Here is a 20676-nt window from a genome sequence, read left to right as displayed (position 1 = left end):
TGTGAAGGTTTTGCTCACTGTCTTCTTTGATTACCGTGGCGTAGTGCATCAGGAATTCTTATCACAAGGTCGTACGGTCAATAAGGAGTATTACCTTCAAGTGATGCGCCGTTTGCGAGAGGCGATACGCAAAAAAGGCCCGGAACTTTGGGAAAACAATTCGTGGCTTTTGCATCACGATAATGCACCTGCTCATTCATCGTTGCTTGTGAAAGATTTTCTGGCCAAAACAGCACCACAGTCATGCCTCAGCCTCTATATTCACTGGGGATTACTTCGAAGGGGACAACATAAACATTGAGAAATAAATGAATATTTTTTGAGAAAACCATAAAGTCACCTTATTTTTTGAACACATTTCAAGATTTCAAGAGAAATCCGCGATAGTCAGTTTTCCCATAAAACAATACCTTCTTATTATGATGAGAATGTAATAATTCAGTATTTTTTGTGCGATTAAAAGATGAATTTTCGATTCTTTTTTAATTCTAAAACCTGTTATGATGACCTTGTAAGTTTTTCAAAAAGTAACGTTTTCCTTTTCTTGCCTTTTTTTATATCGTGCGTTGATTGGTTTAGAATTTTCATTTTCATTTTGTATCTTGAAAAAGCCATAACTGTGATAATTATCTTGGTATCAAAAAAATCCATCAAGATAAATTGTTAACATTTACGTGTGCTATAAATAGCCGTACATGGAAGTTAAAAATCTTTGGCCCCTAAACCTGTGCGCCAAAGCCCAATTCGATTCAATTATTCGGTCTAAAGACATCCAGTATACATACGACAACGACAGACGGATACCATCCTGAAAACTTTTTGTTCCTTCTGAGGAGATCTCAAAACGTCGATATTTGATGGAATCCACGAAAGTCATGTTTCGTATGAAACCAATACCTTCTCATTATGGTGTGAATGTAAAAAGCGCATGCCCTATCAAAGAAATGTGAAAATCAAATTTTTAGATCTTATTTAGGTAAACCATTTTTTTATCACACATTTTACTGTACTGAGTACCATCTTCTACACATTTAGTTTGTTCATTTTTTCGTAACTTGTGTCAAAAAGTGATTCATTATAAATTTGTAGTTTTTTCCAGTGCGTATAATTTTAGCTTTTTCATTTTTTTCGTGTCTTGCATAGTTTGACCAAAAAATTGAATTTTTGGATTTTTCATTATTTTTGGTACGATCAAATTTGGAGTGTTCAACTTCTCGACCAAATTAAAAAAGTTTTTATCATAATCCTGTTGGCCGTTTAAAAAGAAAAGTTTTTCTTTTTTTAATTTTTTCATATTATGCGTTTTTTGGCTGACAATGTTCATTTTAGTTTGTTTTTTTGGATTTTGAAAATGCTCTAACTCTGATAATTTTCTTTGTATAAAAAAAGTCAGAAGGATAAATTTCTTAAGTTTTGAAGTACTATGAACAACTGTGCATAGAATTTTCACATCTTGGAAAAATGTGGTTTGAAGAATTTTTTGTACGATCAAATTTTGAATTTTCAACTTTTTGACCAATTCAATTTTATCTAAAAGTGTAATTCACTTAAAAACGATCTCTTACCTACTTTTAAAAATAAAATGCTACAAATTAATCGCATTGCAAAGTTATGCATGGGCATACGTAAAGAAAAAGTACGTAGGATCGAATTAGGAACGTTCATCTTTTACGTCGGTCAATAAACATAATTCCTACCTATCTCTTTAGCTATGTTTTGCTGCGTTGTGTACATCCTGCAAACAAATTTTTTAATTGTGCTGTGACTTTCAGTGTCCATGATGCTTATAAAAGCATTTTGAAATTCAGGGTTGCTTTTTAATAAACTGAAACGTTTACTTTTTCCTTTCTGATATAATGCTGCATTGAAGTCGCACCCTGTGAATGCGTGGAATGCAGGTAGTGCGGCACATAAACATTTTCTCCATATTCATCGTAAATCTTAATTACATTGACGTAACGGTAGTTATTACCAGTTCCAAATAGCAACTAAATGTTCAACAATGGATCGAAAAATTGCTTGTTACCTAGCCATATTATTACTGTATCTGTGTCTAATACCGGATGACTACATCCTATTTAGCTGTGCATTTCCCAACAATAAAGGCGATTTTGGTGTCGGCCTTTTGATGACCTTGACATTCGTATCGTGGCATAACTACACAGCCCACCAGTGCACCGTTTCCTGCATATCTATAAAAGTGTTCATAAGATATATAAATATCTTTCGTTCCCATTAAGGATGCCGCCATTTCTCTTGAACATTGTTTAATGTAAAATTGGATAAATGCTTTTTTAAATTTAATATTTTTTAATTCCGCATGAAAGTCAGCTGGACGGCTCTGCGCGGTGATCCTGGAGCAAATTTAGGTTGAACAAAAATGTCATCCAAAACGGAGAAGACCACTGTTTTCTAAAGTTTTCAAGCTTTCTAAAACGCTTTTGCACGAAATCGGAGCTGCTCCTTTGCCGAAATGGCGCCGGAAAATAGTTTTTACATTTTTTAATACCAATAATAAAAATACATATTTAGCAAATTTATCGTAGTCGGTTGGATTTGATTTATATAATTATTATTGATAAAATTGAATACAATTATAAGATTTTCTCGTTCTAATTGAACTTTTACAATCATTTTTCGGTTCTAAGCTGATTTATATAGCAGTTTTTTAATTTTTTTTTTTATGTTGAATTATGCACAAATAAACTTTTATCAATGTTTCTTTCTTGACTGCGGGTAAAATATGTTTGGGTTTTCCTTTTTCCATTGCTCTTGTGTATTACTAAAAGACCCATCAGAGTGTCGAGTGCAGTGGTTCTTAAGGCGCGTGCATTTATAGAAGGAAAAAGCCAGCCATAGCCGAGATTGGGAGTCGGCCGCAGTCAAGAAAGAAACATTGATAAAAGTTTATTTGTGCATAATTCAACATACAAAAAAATTAAAAAAAACTGCTATATAAATCAGCTTAGAACCGAAAAATGATTGTAAAAGTTCAATTAGAACGAGAAAATCTTATAATTGTATTCAATTTTATCAATAATAATAATATAAATCAAATCCAACCGATTACGATAAATTTGCTAAATACGTATTTTTATTATTGGTATTAAAAAATGTAAAAACTATTTTCCGGTGCCATTTCAACAAACGGGCAGCTCCGATTTCGTGCAAAAGCGTTTTAGAAAGCTTGAAAACTGTAGAAAACAGTGGCGTTCTCCGTTTTGGATGACATTTTTGTTCAACCTAAACTTGCTTCAGGATCACCGTGTCTGATCAGCTCCTTTAAATGTACGTAAATATATGTAAATAAATTTGTAAATATATGTAAATAATTTGTTATAAATAGATGTATTGATTTAATATTCAGAAATATTACTTTTACGAGATCTATATATAGCTATGTTCTCTTTTACAGAGATAGCCAATAATCTAGAGAAAACTTCTCTTTATTCTTTTACTACTTCTACTCTGCCTGCGCGTGCTTTCTTCTTTTTTGCTTTGACGCTTGCAAAATTCAAAATCTTCGTCTTGTGGATTACATAACGCTAAAAAGCATTTGGATCCTCTGCACAGGCGTCTACCATAGATTGCCTCTTCGATGACCCAATAGAAAAAATACTTTGCAAAAAATCTTCCACGTCGTCAGACACTGCTTCACCCGTAGCGAGATTATACAATTGGTCTTTTGGGACGTAAGAAGCAAAAGGATTCATGCGATTTCTTATGCTAGCGATAAACTTCGCAACATGCGAATTACTTTGATCAATACGATTATTTTTCAGATCGTTAGTAATGTCCTGCTTTTTATGGAATCCACATTCATTTAAAACAAATTTTATCACTGAACTACGCATAGATGACGTTAAACACCATTTTTGGCGTCCACTTATTAAATGAGTTTAGTGTTCCAATCTAGCAGACCTTCCGACAACCAGAAGCATCTGCATTTTGGGTTGTTTCGGCAGTATAATATAACGGCGTCGTGGAAAAAGTGTTTTCGGTTGTTTGGCAACCTAATAGTAGATTTGGCTTGAGTCCTGAATGACTTTTATCGACAGAAATCAACGTTTTATGGTACCAAGCGAGCCATCGAGCATAATTAATGTTGTTAAATATGAAGAAAATATAATTAATTTTTGCGATTTTATATCAGTACAATTCTAAGTTGTGCACTCTAATGGCTTGTTCAAACATGAGATAATAATGTATAAGCTCTATGTAATACGAGTAAGATTGTGCTGTTTTATCGTGATCGCCTTTCATAACCTTCTCATGAAAATCTAGAAACTTATCAATCATAATATCATCTTTTGTATTTGATAAAATAAAGTCCTCGGTTTTCTTCGTTCGCAATTCTTTAATAAAATTAATCACTTCACCGTTAAGTACATCAGAATTTTCTGGAAACATATGGGTATGCGTTCACAAATAAAGTGAGACATCATTCAGGCCGCATCAAACTTTTGAAAATTTTTTTAATTAGGGGGTACGATTTGACGTGAACTGTGATCAAAAGATTTCAAAGTTTTAATAAGTTTCGGGTTTTTAAAATACGATGATATGTCTCGAATAAAACCTTTAAATCCCTTTTTTCTTTTGTTATTCATACATCCATCTATTTCGTCGTTATCGCGGTCACTGTCAATGTTGTTTCGTGTGGGAGAACGAATGTATTCATCATCATTTTCATCAGAAGCATGTAAGACATCTTGTATCGCAATCCCAACTGTATCGTTCATTGTAACAATGATAGAAGTACTCTCCATGAATCTATCCAAGTTATCGAAGCAAACTACAGTACGACGCCCAAGTTTCATCTTTATGTCAGGACAAATCTTTTTAGTTTTTGATACAGGATAGGCTGCTTCGGTTTCTAAAGATGAAATAAAATCCTAGCTAGCGATAGGACCATATTTTTTCGGTATATTAAGTAATGTTTTACTAATAGTTATACCTTTCGGGGTTATGCCTAGAGACACGTACTTGTTAGGTTTAGTGTTTCCATTACTTACAGCATAAATCATATCTAAAAAAAATGAATTTGCTAACCTGGCAGTCTAGACATTTTTTCTCTTTCTGTAATTAAATGCAGATAGAACTTTAGTGTAAAACGTTAATAATACATCTGGAACGTCGCATTCACCAGCGACAATGTATGTTGCGGATAAGTTATTGGGTAACGTGTTAGGCTGTATACTGATGATTTGTTTCTCAACAGAAGTGCTGCTCTTAAAAGGACATCAGTTTCCTTGATGTCTTCAAGTTGTTGCATAGCATTTATTTTTACAGGTAAAACGATGGTAGGAAGCTTTTTTCTGTTATTATTTTTATATTACCTTTGAACTTTCTTTATATATGCTGCGAAAGGCGTTTGAGAAAAAAAAATCTTTATTAATATTTGCGTTAGTGTAAGAATCACATAACAATTGCAAAAATAACTGTCACAAGAAACTTAAGTAACAGCAATTTTTTTCAATTATAAAACTTTTGATGCTGCGACAAAGTTCAATGAATGCAATTTTGTAATGATTTCGTTTTTAATGCCATTTAGTCTTTTCTTTTTGTGATGTTGCAATAGTGGTTCTATAATTATTTAGACAAATGTTGTGATACTAAATTTCTTTCTTTGAAATTGCATCATGAAGGCACTTTAATAATTCAATATCAATAACAAAAGTTGCGTGTGCGCATATATTTCTAAATACTTCTGGTTTTTCGGTGAAAGTTAAAATTTGATAAACAAGACGATGCCTTTTATATTTTAACTTACAAAAAACACAGGCTGATTCATTTTTTTTTCTCATGGGAGTTACGGTATTTAATTGAATTTCACCACTCGCTTCTTCAGTTATTACATCGTCTTTGCCAACAGGAGTGTCTTTTTCAATAATTTTTTGATGATCAAAATCCATTCGGTTTTGATTATGATACTGGTGGTCAATTTATATTCGTAGTATTAATATTCTCGTCGATTTGTTGCATCTCGTCCACAGATAGCCTACAAAATTATCTTTAAGTTAATAATGTTCGTAAGAAATTGTGCAATGATTTAAAAGTATAAAATGTATTTATAAGAAATTATTTTAAACAAATACTAGTGTTACATGTGACATTATTATACAACCCTGATAAAAATTGGAATCGGTTGGCGGATTTCAAAAATAAATTAGATACAGAAAGTAATATTTTCCAATAATATGCCAAATAAATAATTAAAATTGTTATATTTGTAATCATAAAATTAAAATATACAAAGACGAGGTCGGCCAGGCATACCAATATCAAAGAAAATTAATTTTGCAGTTATAAATTTGCTGAAAACAACGTGAGATAGCTGGGTAACTTTAAATAAAACTATTAATCGAGATTAATAACAATAATAAAAACCAGTTGCATAAACAAATTTATTATATTTGTAATATGATTGGTATGAAAAAGATCCTATTTAATCGCTGTGAATTACTTGGCTGGAGTTTTAATTTGAAAACTTAATTAGAATCACTGCACGATAGAAAATAAAAACAACGCCTGCTTGTTTTGTTTTATATTTTATGTTCTATATCATTTATATAATAATGTATACTTACACTGACACCAACGATTTTGAAAATTTTGTATTCAAAGCACTGAACGGTTTGTAGCACTGACTATGGTAACCAATTCCACAGGAAATATCTGTTGCAAGTTGCACATTGCTATACTGCAAATTTTCTTCTTTTCTAATTTGCAATACAAATTTAACCTTTTCAAGCATTTGGGCCTTGGACTTTTTTACGTTTGCTGTTTTAGCACACATAAAACATTTTAATACTTCAGCCATGATTAAAAAAAAAAAAAACAAATACTCGAATACAAAAACATAACGCAACGATGCCATGCTCGTGATACACTCATCACGAAACAATATTCCATGATCAAAGAATACATGGTCTAGCCACGTGCAACTAAAAAAAGTTAACCAACAGGAAGCAACTTCACCTCAGCCAGCCATATTGCATAAGTGAGCGCTCGAGATTGAAGTATATTTGAAATTAAGTAAATGCCGTGAGCGATAATTTTAAGGAAAAGAACAAGAAATTGTAAAACTCATAAATCAGTTGAACGAGTTTGAAAATTATATGAATTTTAAATAAAATTGTCAATAAATTTTATTATATGAAATGATGAAAGATTTGCAAAAATGTTATTTTTGTCTCAGTGGTTTAACCTACAATTAAATATATTTGTATGTTCGAGACACATAATTCACATAAAACCTCAAAACAAAAGTTGCCGGTTTTACTGCAGATCATTTTTCTTAATTTTCCTATTCAAGCATGCCACGCAATTATCTTACAATTAATATTTTTATTGAATCACTGCATTAAGCCTTTCGTTTCTTACAATCGTACTTGTTCATAACTTATATATATATTAAATATCCTTTTTTCAATCGCTTAATCCTGCAAGGAAAAACTATCAACTTGACCAAATATAATATTTTTGACTTGACTCAGGAGAGTCATGAAAACCATCATAACAAAACACAAAGTGAGGTTATTTTACGCATGTTTCTCACTTACCTGTAGAAATCAAAATCTATTTGACTCAAAAACTTCCTCGACGCTTTGAAAAAATCGTTGAGAATTTTTGTCAACATATCATGTGACTTCTCTTTTTTAATAACTAATAAAACATGTTTAATTGTTTTGTCATTTCAATCTATGTGGGCAAAAGGTACGTGCAATCGACATCACCTTTAACGGTTAAAAACAACCCCAGGGTATGACAAAGAAACTAAACATTTAAACGGTATGTCAATTCATTAACCCAATAACATACATTAGTTAATTGTTCTACAATGTGTTTATTATTTTCTTAAATTAATTTTTCATAACAATTACTCGTACCTTCAATGTTATGCCATAATGAAAATATAAATAGCAACGATACGTTAATTAATCATACTTAATGGTATACGGGAAATAATTGTTCTACAATGTGCTCACTTTTTTGTCCATTGATTGTTGAGTAAACAATTACTCTTACCTTGAATTGTATGCCATAATGAAAATATGCACGTTAGCAATAAGGTAATTAATTATACTTAATGTCATACATTAGTTGATTGTTTCTGTGTTATTTATTGCTATTTCATGAATTTATTATTTATCCTAACACACATCTAAAATGTGTGCCACTTGTTTCTCATCTATTTTTAAAATATAAGATTATCAAAAAACGTGATGGCATCCACTAGTTAATTGTTCTAAAAAATGACTTCGGTCATATTTTGGAAATTATTAACAAATAGGAGTATCAGAAAAATGTATGCCACTTGTTTCTTAGGTATTGTTTAAGCGTAAAATTATCAAAAAAAAAGTGATGGCATACACTAATTAATTGTTCTAAAATACTCCTAATTTTTAGCTGTTAACAATAGTTTATAACACTGACTAACATCAGAAGTTATATGCTGATCTTGCAATTAGTATTAAAATAGAAATGTTTAATTATAGAAAAACTTTCAAGCACTAGTTAATTGTTCTAAATTATGGCTTTTCGATCATATTTGAAAAATTAATAACAAATGTAGTATCACCGGAAAATGTATGCCACTAATCTTTTTAACATTTACTACGGCTACAAAATCTAAACTCCCTTTGGCAAACACTAGTTAATTGTTTTTTCCACATTTTTATTAACTTTTAACACTTGTATATTAACCCTTACTATCAATTGGATTTGGATGCCATGTTGTTTTTGATATAAAAGTAGTACACGAAGAATGCTTTAAAGTACACGGCATACACTAGTTAATTGTTCTAATTTCTAAAAAATTTAAACATTTTGAACTTTCAAAATGGCAGGTAGTATCACGCGTTGCCCTTGAAAATAGGCTCATTGTACTTGTTTTGCATATAGAACACGATGGTGAAAACGGTATCCACTAGCTAATACGACCACCAAATATGTCATTAGCTCGCGGTCTATATAGGTTGATTGCAAATTTCGGTTAAGTAGGCAAGCAATGTCGATGATGTAGAGTCTTCCATATTTTTTTCTCGCATCAAGATGTCAGGTCGATTGGCCCGGATATAATGATCCGTTTGGATAGTAACATCCCAATATAAAATATACAGGGTATATACAGGGTTTCTGAAAAGTTCCGGGACAGCCAAATAAATCCTTAGGTACAATTTTTTTGGAGAAGTTTGAGGTTATTCTTGAAGTAACACTCAACGAGGAATCCAGTGGTGATCTTATTTTTGACCATGGATGTGACCTTCATAGTTATTTCCAAGTCAACTTTATTTTTACAAATAGAATGGACCATTTTTTACATTGGCAACGAAAGAGCGGAAAATTTAACGTTAAAAAGTGTAGTCAGGTCATAGGTAAGGTGTCACTTTCATGGACGTATCAAGATCATTCAAATTTCTATATGGTCTGCACATTTTTTCCCAAGCTAGCTTGTAAAAATCATACTCTTACCCTACTTACTTACTTAAACAATGTGAATTAGATAGTGGCCTTCAAGTGACCTGGACCATGAACATCAAGGCCATATAATGGTTATCCTTTGTCTTTTAATTAAAGCGACTCTGTTTGACATTGGAAATCGAAAGAACGGAATATTTTACATTAAAAAGTGTGGTCAGATCGTAGGTCAGTTGTGACCTTCATGGACATATCAAGGTCATGTCGTTCATTTCGTTGTTCCTGGGTAACGCTAAAAGTAAGTCAAGTATTCTAAGAGAAAATGACAGTGAGGTGGTGGATGATCCACAAGCTACCTTGCGATAAAAAAACCAGACCTGAAGTTTAAATGATCTTAGGATGACCTCTAGGGCACTCCTAACCTGGACATGAATATGTTTTTAAACGTCAAATTTTCCGCTCTTTTGATTGCCGATGTCACAAAGGACCGTTTAAATTAAGAAAACAAAGGTAAACTTGAGATGACTTTCATGGTCATATTCAAGGTCACTCGATAGTCAATATGCACATTGTTCAAGTAAGCAATAAAGTATGTGAGGTAAGAGGAGCTTTTCCACAAGCTAACTTGGGAAAAATATTCAGGCATCACCCAGTGGGCACAAAATTTGGCGACGTCTTTACAAAATCGTTACGATATATTTACGACAACTTTACGACGTACCATGTCCATGTCGTTTCGCTGTCTTTACGATATCGTAAATAAGTTGCATGATCTGATGATGTCTTTATGATAACCTAAAGACAGCGAAAGGACATGGATATAGGATGTCGTAAAGTTGTCGTAAAGATGTCGTAACGATGTCGTAAAGCTGTCGCCAAATTTTGTGCCCACTGGGTTATTGAAATTTGAACAACCTTGATATGACCATCAAGGTCACACCTGAAGTCCAGATTACTGCATGAAGGTCATGGTCAAGGTCAAAACTAAGGTCACTACGGGATTCCTCGTTGATAGTTACTTCAAGAATGACCTCAACCTTCTTCAAAAACATGATACCTAAGGATTCATTTGGCTGTCCCAGAACTTCCTGAACACCCCGTATATATATATATATATATACACATATATTTTATTTTCTGCCCTAATATTCTAGTTAGAACATCACTTGCGTTTTTGTTCATTAAGGAAAGCCATTTTGCTGGTTTTCATATTTAAGGGATGTTAAAACATCCTTTAAACTTAATTCAAAAACATATTCTTGCTATGCTTACTTCCTTTACTTATTTGAAATTGATTTGAAACCGTAGCAGTTAGATAAATAATACTTTGACAAGCGTTTGTAGACAAACTGTGCATTTTCCTCACTTTTCTCTTTAAAACTTTCACACTGCAGGTTCAAAAATACAATCAAATTTTTTCAAAAGAATTTTTTACAAAAAGCTATTTACTCTACAATGTGTGCAGGGTTCTTTGTTCCTGTTCCTTTCCGTTAAGAAAGGATTCGACCTCTAGGGGAGACAACTGATTGTCCTCCAGCATAATACTACTAGAGAAAGGTGCTGTTCTGTGAAAATTGCACGCTTGTTGAGATCTTCCTGCTTCCATCTGCCAGAACTAAAACGCACACGAACGGGCCTACTGCCTTGCGCCCACCCCAGATTATGAATGTTATCAATAAGCTCATTAAGCTCATTAAACTCATTAAGCAGTTCGACGTCCATTTTGCTTTCCTCTTTGTCGTTTTTGATGATGTTTAATAACTTTAGCACATTTAAACCGTCACTCATTTTTGTAAATAGTACCTATTTTGAATGTTTGAGATACGAGAGTTCGATAATAGCTGTCACTTTATACACACACCCACTCACTGCACAAACAGCGCGCGCTAACTCTGATTAAATCACGCACACTACCTGAGGAACGATGCAACATTTGAAAAGATGATTGTTCAAGAACACAAGTTCCTCAGAAAAACACAAAACTGATTCGAATTCTGCGAGAGAAAATCCAAAAATCAAGTACAAAAACTTATCCCATCAGGTCTCACAGCACAAGACCAGCAAGGTAATAGGTGGAGAGAAAATCTAGCACTTGAAAAACTAGACCAAATCAAGAAGTTCATAGGCAGCACGAGAGACACGTGTTCTCCACAAAGACGCTATATTGCAACTCCCCTAAATTATTTCACTTCTATCACTTATATTACTGCTTTCCATCTTACACCTTTCCCGCAATGCTCAACGCAATTCGTCTTACTTGAACTTTCAAGTGCATCTGCAGCCCTGCTCCGTAACTCGTTAATAAAGGTTTGCCTTCTCTAACCGCCATTAGGCTTTAATTAATATACTACAATATACCAAGGCCATAGTTTAAAACTTATAAGTTATTGAACCTGAACCTGCGTCTAAAACGACACAAGCTACGAAAAAAGAGCTACGAAGTTTTTGTTAATGATATTCGACCGTTACATAGATCGAATGTCGTATTTTCGACATTTGATCGACGGGCCGATCGAATTGAAAAAAATCGATCCGACGAAAACGCGCGTCAGAGATCGGTCTTCTACATTCTATCGACGGACCAATCTATCGAAAAGACTGATCCGAACATGGTACGAATCGAATGTCTGTTTTCCGACATTCGATACGGGTACTAATTTCTAATTTGGGCTCGTTCTGGCACTGTGTACGAGGTGTGTTCAAAAAGTAAGATGACTTCAATTTTCGTGGAATACATATATTCAAGTTTTTAATTTTTTGTTTTGTTGTGTTGGTACACTCGTCACGATCATATGTTCACAGTTTTGACTATATAGCTCGTGTTATTTTTCTGGCAGAGGCGTAAAAGGTTAGAAGGGTTTGGTGTGCTCGGCAATTTTCTTCTTTCGAAAAAAATGGAGCAAAGAGTTTGCATTAAATTTTGTGTCAAAAATGGAAACAAGTGCTCTAAAACTCTTGAAATGTTGACAGTTGCATACGGTGAGTCTACTCTGAGTAAGAAAAATGTGTATAAGTGGTACAAGCTGTTCCACGAAGGCCGAGAGGATGTCGAAGACGAACCTCGCCCTGGACGTCCCAGCACGTCAACAACAGATGAAAACGTTCAAGCAGTGGAAGAAATGGTGTTGAAAAATCGCCGAATTACTATCAGAGAAGTTTCGGAAGATGTTGGCATATCGGTTGGCTCATGCCATGCTATCTTTTCGGACGTTTTGGGCATGAGAGGTGTGTCAGCGAAATTTGTTCCAAAACTGCTTAATTTTGAAAGTGCTTGTGAAAGATTTTCTCACCAAAAACAGCACCACAGTCATGCCTCAGCCTCCATATTCACCGGATTTGGCCCCCAGTGACTTTTTCCTTTTCCCAAAACTGAAGAGATCCATGAAAGGACGTCGATTTTCAACGACTGAGGAGATAAAAACTGCAGCGCTAAAAGAACTCAAGGCTATACCACAAAATGATTATCAGAAGTGCTTCGACGATTGGAAAAAGCGTTGGCACAAGTGTATTATATCTGAGGAGAATTACTTTGAAGAGGACAACATAAATATTGAAGAATAAATGAATATTTTTTGAGAAAACCATAAAGTCACCTTATTTTTTGAACACACCTCGTATAATCGCGTTCTAATATTTAACTAAGACAATTCAGACAAGCTAAAGGAGGATCCATAACGAGTGACTGGCCACAACAATACGTAAAATATTCTTCAATAAAAATTTAAATAAATAAAATGAGAATTTTGAAAACCAAAGTTAAGATCAAAATGAAACTTGTGATTAAGAAAAGAATGTGATATGAATGATTTTTGTATTTTCAAGACACTACGAATTTACTCATCCGAGTTCAGCTGAAATGATACAAATCTTTAACTTTAGATGCAACTTTGATTAAGAGAAAATGGTCTAACTAATCTAAATAAGCACGAATTTCTAAACTAAACGATTGCTCGATCAACCCAATCTCACTGAGTTGGAGCCATACTCTATGAGGTTTTTAATGTTTAAATGGAATTCTATTTATCAAATGAAAATTCGAAGAACTGCATTGAAAGTGGTTTAAAAGGAATCTAATAGGTTCTGCTTTCTTACGAATGCCAAAAGTTTAAAATTTCCATTCTAAGAGGTTTTATTAGGATTTGTAATGGTAAATCGGGATTAAATTAATCGAATATTAAAACTCAAAATAATGGTTTATAAAGCTGATCTATTAAGCAGCTTTGAGGTTCTCCTTTCTCGCGAAATGCACAAGTAAAAAATTGCTTCTCTAAGAGGTTCTCTTAGGAATTTGAATGGGAACTCGGATTAAAATTGATCGGACATTAAAACTCAAAATAATGTTTTTAAAGTGGCTCTACGAGACACTTATTAGGCACTGCTTTCTAACGAATAAAATAAGTTTAAAATTGCTGTTCTAAGAGGTCCTATTAGGATTTCTTATGCCAAATCCTAATCAAAGCCACTTCACAAGTCACTCCGAACCAGATAAATACCAATCAGAAAACAAGTAGACATCCACTTAGGTGCCACTCAGGACCCAATAGTTAATGCATTACAAATTCGACATAAACACAAATTAGAGCCTAGTCAGATCCACATCAGAAGCTCTTACGCTCTAAATAGATGGCAAATAGAAACCGAAAACAAAATCCGTTTAGATGCCATGTAGGACCCGGTAAGTAGTGTATTGCGAGTACCGAGTACACAACACATCAGATCCTAATCGAAGCCACTTCACAACTTACTGCGGGCCACATAAATACCAGTCAGAAACCTAATAGACATCCACTTAGTTGCCACTAAGGACCCAGTAGTTAAGGCATTACGAATCCAAATACAAACATATAAGATCCTAATAAGATCCACATTAAAAGTTCCTGCGCACCAAATAGATGGCAATTAGAAACCGAATAGAAAATCCATTCCGATTACACGTAGGAGCCGCAATGTAATGGATTGCGAGTACCGAATAAACAGCACATCCTATGCTAACCGAAGCCACATTGCAAGTCACTACGAACCATATAAAAACCAGATAAAAACCGAATAGAAAAATCATTTTAGATCCACTTAGGAGCCAATAGTTAATGCATTAAAAATACCAAACAAACACATATTAGAGCCTAATGAGATTTACATTGAAAGTTCCTCCACTCCATATAGATGGCAATTAGAAACCGAATGGAAATCCGTTTAGATGCCACTTAGGAGCCGATATGTAATGAAATGCGAGTACCGAATAAACAGCACATCCGATGCTAATCGAAGCCACTTTGCAAGTCACTACGAACCAGATAAAAAGCAGTTAGAAATCGAATAGAAAAACCAATTAAGGTCTCTTATGCTTAATTATACTTAAATTTAAAAAGAGAAAAATTACCGAGATGCAAACTTTAAAAAATTTTATTTTTGCTGAAAAAATATAAAACATTTGGTGTCTTCAAAATTTGAAAAGAATTTTTCTTAAATATCGAATTAATTTAAAATCATTTAAGTACGTTTAATAATCATATATAACAAATTGAGCTTTAAAAACCTTTTTTTTCTCATTTTTAAGGTATCGGATGAATGCTTTCAAGCACTTATGATATCGCACTCAGCGTGGCATCGTAGCTATGGGGATTAGGCGTTCGACTTATAAACGTGCGGTGCGTGCATTCGATTCTCGGCGCTTGCGGATATTTTAATAAACTGCGTTTGTCTTTAGTTATTAGTAATAAGCTTCTCTAGGCAAATATAACAATTACTTAGGTTTTAGAATAACTTGCGTAGTATAGTTAAAAAGAATCGGCTGTCAATAAAAATACGATAAAACGAAGGAGAGTTTGTCAGAGGCTTCAGAAAGGTGTAAAATCTTTAGATTTAACTTTTTCAAAGAAAATTTATTTTACATTTGGATTAATATTTTCCTTCTTTCAATCAAAAATTTCTGGTAATAGATTATGGCAATGTGCTAGTTAAACTTTTTTACTATTGTAACATAGCATCATATTTCAGAATTTAAAGCATGATCAATTTTTTAATAATTTAAAAATATTTTATTTGAATCAACATTGATTCGGAAGTTTTTTTTTCTCAATGCGTGAGGGACCAAATAGAAAAACGATTGGGTTCCACTTAGGATCCAAGAAGTAGTGCATTACGAGTACCTAATACACAACACATCAGATCCTTATCATATCCAGTTCAAAAGTTTCTAGAAACCGAAAAGAAAGCCATATAGCATGGGAGTACAAATGCCGCTTTTAAAGGCAGTAGGACCTAATAGAATGCATACCTGTTAGGTTTCTATATGGATTCTATTAGGAATTTTTACTAGGGCTGATTAAGGTTGGTTAGTGATGGTAAATTTTTGCAACATATTTTAGTGTGATAGGGGACTGCCTATTTACGAAATTGTGAGAATCCTTAAATATTTCTCAAAATCCTGAAAATTCGAAATTCTAAAGTAATCCTCATCTTCTAGATGGAATCCCGAACATACCTGCTGGAAAAAGTGCGGCTTGCACCGTAAGAAAGCTACGACGCCGAGAAGTTCGGTTTAGGTTTCCAGGATGCAAAATTAATAAATCAATATATTACTGAACAACAACTGACTTAAGATTAGAAAATTAATTTCAACACTTGCAATTAGTCCACTAAGAAACGTGCTGCTTCCATCGTAAGAAAGCTACCAGGCTGAGAAGGCCGGCTTATGTTTCTAGGATGTGGAATTGACAACCCAATACATTACTAAATAAGAACCGACATAAGATTGGATAATTAATTTTAACCCGTACAATTAGGCCGCTGAAGAGCATCCTGTTTGCACCGTGAGAACGCTAAAAGGACCAGAATGTCGGTTCAGCTTTATAGGGTGTAAAGTTGATAAACAATTAATATTCTTACAATATTGCAATTTGAATTGAAAAGTTAATTTCAAGCCGTGCAACTAGCACGCTAAACAGCGTGCTTCTTGCTCCGTGAGATAGCTACGAGGCCGAGAAGGCCAGTTTAGCTCTCTAGGATTTGAAATTGACTACCTAAGTTATAACTAAATAACAACTAACTTAAGATTAAATCATTCATTTCAACATGTGCAATTATCTCACTGGAAAGAGTGCTGCTTGCACCGTAAAAAAGCTACGAGGCCGAGAAGGCCGGTTTCAGTATCTAGGATTTGAAAAAGGCAACCCAATACATTACTAAATAACAACTGACTTAAGATTTGAAAATTAATTTCAAACCGTACCTTTAGGCCGCTAGAGAGCGTGCTGCTTGCACCATGAGAAAACTACAAGGCCCAGAAGACCGGTATAGGTTTACAGGATTTAAAGTTAATAAAACAATTAATATTTTGAAAATATTGTAATTGGAATTGAAAAGTTAATTTCAACCCGTGCAACATTCACGTTGAACAGCGTCCTTCTTGCAACGTCAGAAAGCTAGGAGACCGAGAATGCCGGTTTAGCTGTCTAGGATTTGAAATTGACTTCCCAATATATTACTAAATGACAACTGACTTAAGATTAGAAAATTAATTTCATCACGTGCAATTAGTCCACTAAAAAACGTGCTGCTTGCACCGTAAGAAAGCAACAAGTCTCAGAAGGCCGGTTTAGCGTTATAGAGTTTTTAATTGACAACCCAATACATTAATAAATAACAACTGACATAAGACTGAATAACTCATTTCAACATGTGCAATTATCTCACTGAAAAGAGTGCTGCTTGCACCGTAAGAACGATACGCGGCCGAAAAGTCCGGTTTAGGTTTCTAGGATTTGAAATTAACAAATCAATACATTACTGAACAACAACTGACTTAAGATTAGAAAATTAATTTCAATACGTGACATTAGTCCACTAAAAAATGTGCTGCTTGCACCGTGAGAAAGCTACGAGGCCGAGAAGGCCGGTTTAGGTTTTTAGGGTTTAAAGTTAATAAAACGATTAATATTCTGAAAGTATTGTAATTGGAACTGAAAAGTTAATTTTAACCCTTGAAACTAGCAGGACGGCACTTCACAAGTGCAGTTGCGAAAAAGTGGACGCAGTCTGTTCGAAAATAACTCGATGTAATTTTATCGATTACTGGAACGTACCTCTTGATAAGGTGATAAGTGGATAACGACTACTGGTGAGACAGGGCTATGATTAACCTCGTCGACTAATTGAAAATAGAATTTGAAAGGATTTATTGCTGATACTGAATTTGGACTTCGCCTAGCGACTGTGGTAACGAAGACCGGACGTGGTTTACGTGACTGCAAGAAAGCTGATCGAAGATTTTTGAAGAATAAGCAATTTTCGCAGTGCACGTGCAGTGTGCACTGTTGTTATGCAAAATGTTTGAATGTCAACTAAACTTATGCCCAATAATCAATAGTGATCCCTCGCCAAATTTTAATTCCACTAAGGATAATTTTTATTTTTAGGTTTTTACGCTCAAAAATCAGTATAAGCCATTGAATTAAGTAAGATATTCTCACTCTAATGTAATATCGATATCCTGGCTATTAACGGTATCAAACAGATTAACCAATATTTTTAATCACCTGTTCCGCTCTTAGAATGAAATAGGGATTTTTTATCAATTATTACATAAGGTAGTACTTATATATAGTTGAGTTACCGATTTTACGTGAATTTTGATATGTTTTTATTTCCTTTTCGAATTCTGATCAATTTTAACAAGTATTTATTCATTATTATTTTACCCGGGAGCAAGTACTAATCTAAAAATCTGCACCCGATCCCAGCGAAATCGCGGTAAATTTCAGCCATAACCACGTCTCACGACCGTGAGATAGGTCGTTACAGTCTGCAACGGAATCAAATCGACGATCCAGCAAAAGTGTCGTGCACCTTGAGGTCACGGAGCGACACAAGGACGACCGCCTTCTGCATTTTTCGCACAAGTGTTTTAGCATATTGTCGACACGCAGAGATGCTTTTCAGGCTATTAACCTATAAAAGCTTAGCACCTTCAAAAGCGCCGATGGTAAGGACGATTAGTTTAACAGAATATTCCGGTTACAGTCGTTGAAACTCCCTTCTATGGTTTCTCTACCTCTCTTTCTTTTCATTGTCCTGGGCTATGATGTTTTTGTTCGCTATATGTCAGTATATGCAGCACTTCTCATTCTCGACAATTGATTCTACTTCTCTAGGGGCATTTAGAAACGCGATATTAAGGTTGATCCGGTAAGAGTGACAGAGATGGTAATAAAGCACTCTTATTGCCGCACTGTGCCTTTGGATGTAGATTATTTCTGCATGAGTTAAACAACTAGATAGTATGTGTGCTACATACTCAGGGTAAATACTCGGTGGTAAATACTGCTAAATACTCGGGGTGATAGCCTCCAGCTATCATCGGAAATGTCTTGACTCAAAATGAGCTGTTCACGGAAGTTTTTCTCTAGTGCCTTCTTAATCCGGGCTTTTAGGAGTAGGTACTCAAGATAGATAAGATTTGATGCATTGTGCTCACGCCCAAGACTGAAGTTAAGTTCGAGTGTTTCAGCAGTGTCCTCCGCTGCTTTATACAGAAACGCTCATTTGCCCACTTCTTCGTGCTTCCTGACCATTTCATGAAGAAGGTTTCTTCCGATTGCGACTCTATGTGCTATACGCAGAATAATCCTACTGTGAAGACATTCAAGATTCAATATTCCGTGACCACCTTGACGGTGTAAGATGTAGCGTTGCGGAACAGAACATTTAAGATGCATGCTTTTGTTCATGTGCATAACCTTTCGTGTCCCGATATCAAGGGATCTGAGCTCGTTCTTTGTCCATGGAACCACTCCAAATGAATAGAGTACTGCCGGGACGGCAAGCATGTTCGTTGCAGATACTTTATTTCTCGCCGACAGTTCGGAAGACAAAATCTGCCGGATGAAACATTTGTATCTGCTTCGGAGAGTATCTTTTGTAGATGTAACATCCTGAATTCGGCTCTGTAGCACGCCTCCTTAGTATATCGTTCGACAATCCCTACAGCTAGATGTAGTTGCTCTTTGTTTTCTGCAGGTTTGCCGCAAAAATCATATTCTATGGTTGGTTCAAATAAAATTTTGTTCACTCATTCAGATTTTTTCTGAGTGTAGCAAATTCTAGGCTGAAAAACTGAATTTAATCATATCTGATTCATTTGAATTAATATTTAAAAAAATTCTACGGTTTTCCAGCCAAAAAAAGGAATAGATACAGATTGGGGCTAATTAACATTTTTAAATGCGCCTGAATCCCGTTTTTGGATTCGTTTAATAGAATTGAGACGCATTTAGATGAATTCATACAGTGCGAATTGAATGCGTGTGAATTCATGTGAACCTGTGGTCCAGGTGAATTCCAAAAACATGAATGAAAAACTACGGGACAATTTACTAAACATTTACCATGAATTCTATATGTCCTGCACGTTGGTTTTTTTTGCAATAGATTGAGATGTATAAAGCAACACTTCCTAAAAATGGTCGTATTTATACGTATAAAAAGATTAAAAATTCAAATTCTGTCTTCTCGAATTTACTCGTAATAATACTCTCTGTTTTTCTGGGTTAACTTTATTTATTTAAGCTGTACTGAAAGCCAACAAAATATGTTTAAAAAAATACATTTTATTTTTCATGTCCAGTATGGCGACACATTGCACACGTTCGTGGATCGAAAAAACTATCACGGATTTTTCTTGCCGGGATATAAGGAAGAAGCTGTTGACAAGATTTCGAAACTTTTGTAAGTTTTAAACACAAACTTATAAGGTGCTGTAATACAAACAAAAGCTTAAATATCATACAAGAATGGGTTTTCTTACGAAACTTTATGAAACGAAAAAATATGAAAGAACCAAACAATTGTAGATACAAATTTATTTTTGTTCATCCTATGCCCGAAAGTACGTGTTTCCCGGATCATTTTCGAGCAGGGAAGGACATTTTTTGTGACTCACTCGATTAATACACGCTTCTGATTGGCTGCTATGTTTTCATGGCTCGCTAGGTAGACTCCCGCTCGCTAGGTAGACAAGCGTTCACACACATTCTATTACCTATCTCTATCTGCCACATATGATAAATCAGGTAATAGCAGAAATTTTAATTCTAGTTACATGCCACATAAAGTGACCTATCGGATGCGCTGCCGCGACTTACAAGAGTTGAAGCAATATCTATTATATAGTCGAGTGCAAGCTAGCAGCCGACAGCACTATTACGTTCAATAATATTAATTTATTGAACGTACTTCCGGTCTAGGACAAAGAAAAAT

The 20676-nt window shown here is 34.5% G+C and overlaps 2 protein-coding genes across 4 annotated transcripts in view; one reads left to right on the top strand and one right to left on the bottom strand.

The window, feature by feature from the left end:
- LOC117182113 (4-hydroxyphenylpyruvate dioxygenase) overlaps nt 1-20676 on the top strand; it is a 549071-nt gene that overhangs the window by 375492 nt on the left and 152903 nt on the right. For all 3 annotated transcript variants that reach the window (XM_033375146.1, XM_033375154.1, XM_033375145.1), the window contains one exon: nt 20045-20145. In XM_033375146.1, coding sequence (XP_033231037.1) covers nt 20045-20145 — 101 coding nt within the window. The remainder of the gene's footprint in view (nt 1-20044; nt 20146-20676) is intronic.
- On the bottom strand, nt 4414-5360 carry LOC117182115. The gene is made up of 2 exons (XM_033375156.1): nt 5050-5360; nt 4414-4873 (listed from the first exon to the last, which is right to left on the bottom strand). The coding sequence occupies exons 1-2, from the start codon at nt 5063-5065 to the stop codon at nt 4476-4478; spliced, it is 414 nt and encodes a 137-aa protein (XP_033231047.1). The 5' UTR covers nt 5066-5360; the 3' UTR covers nt 4414-4475.

Source organism: Belonocnema kinseyi, chromosome 10, assembly GCF_010883055.1.
Source record: "Belonocnema kinseyi isolate 2016_QV_RU_SX_M_011 chromosome 10, B_treatae_v1, whole genome shotgun sequence".
NCBI lineage: Eukaryota > Metazoa > Arthropoda > Insecta > Hymenoptera > Cynipidae > Belonocnema > Belonocnema kinseyi.
This window is presented reverse-complemented; position numbering and strand designations above follow the sequence as displayed.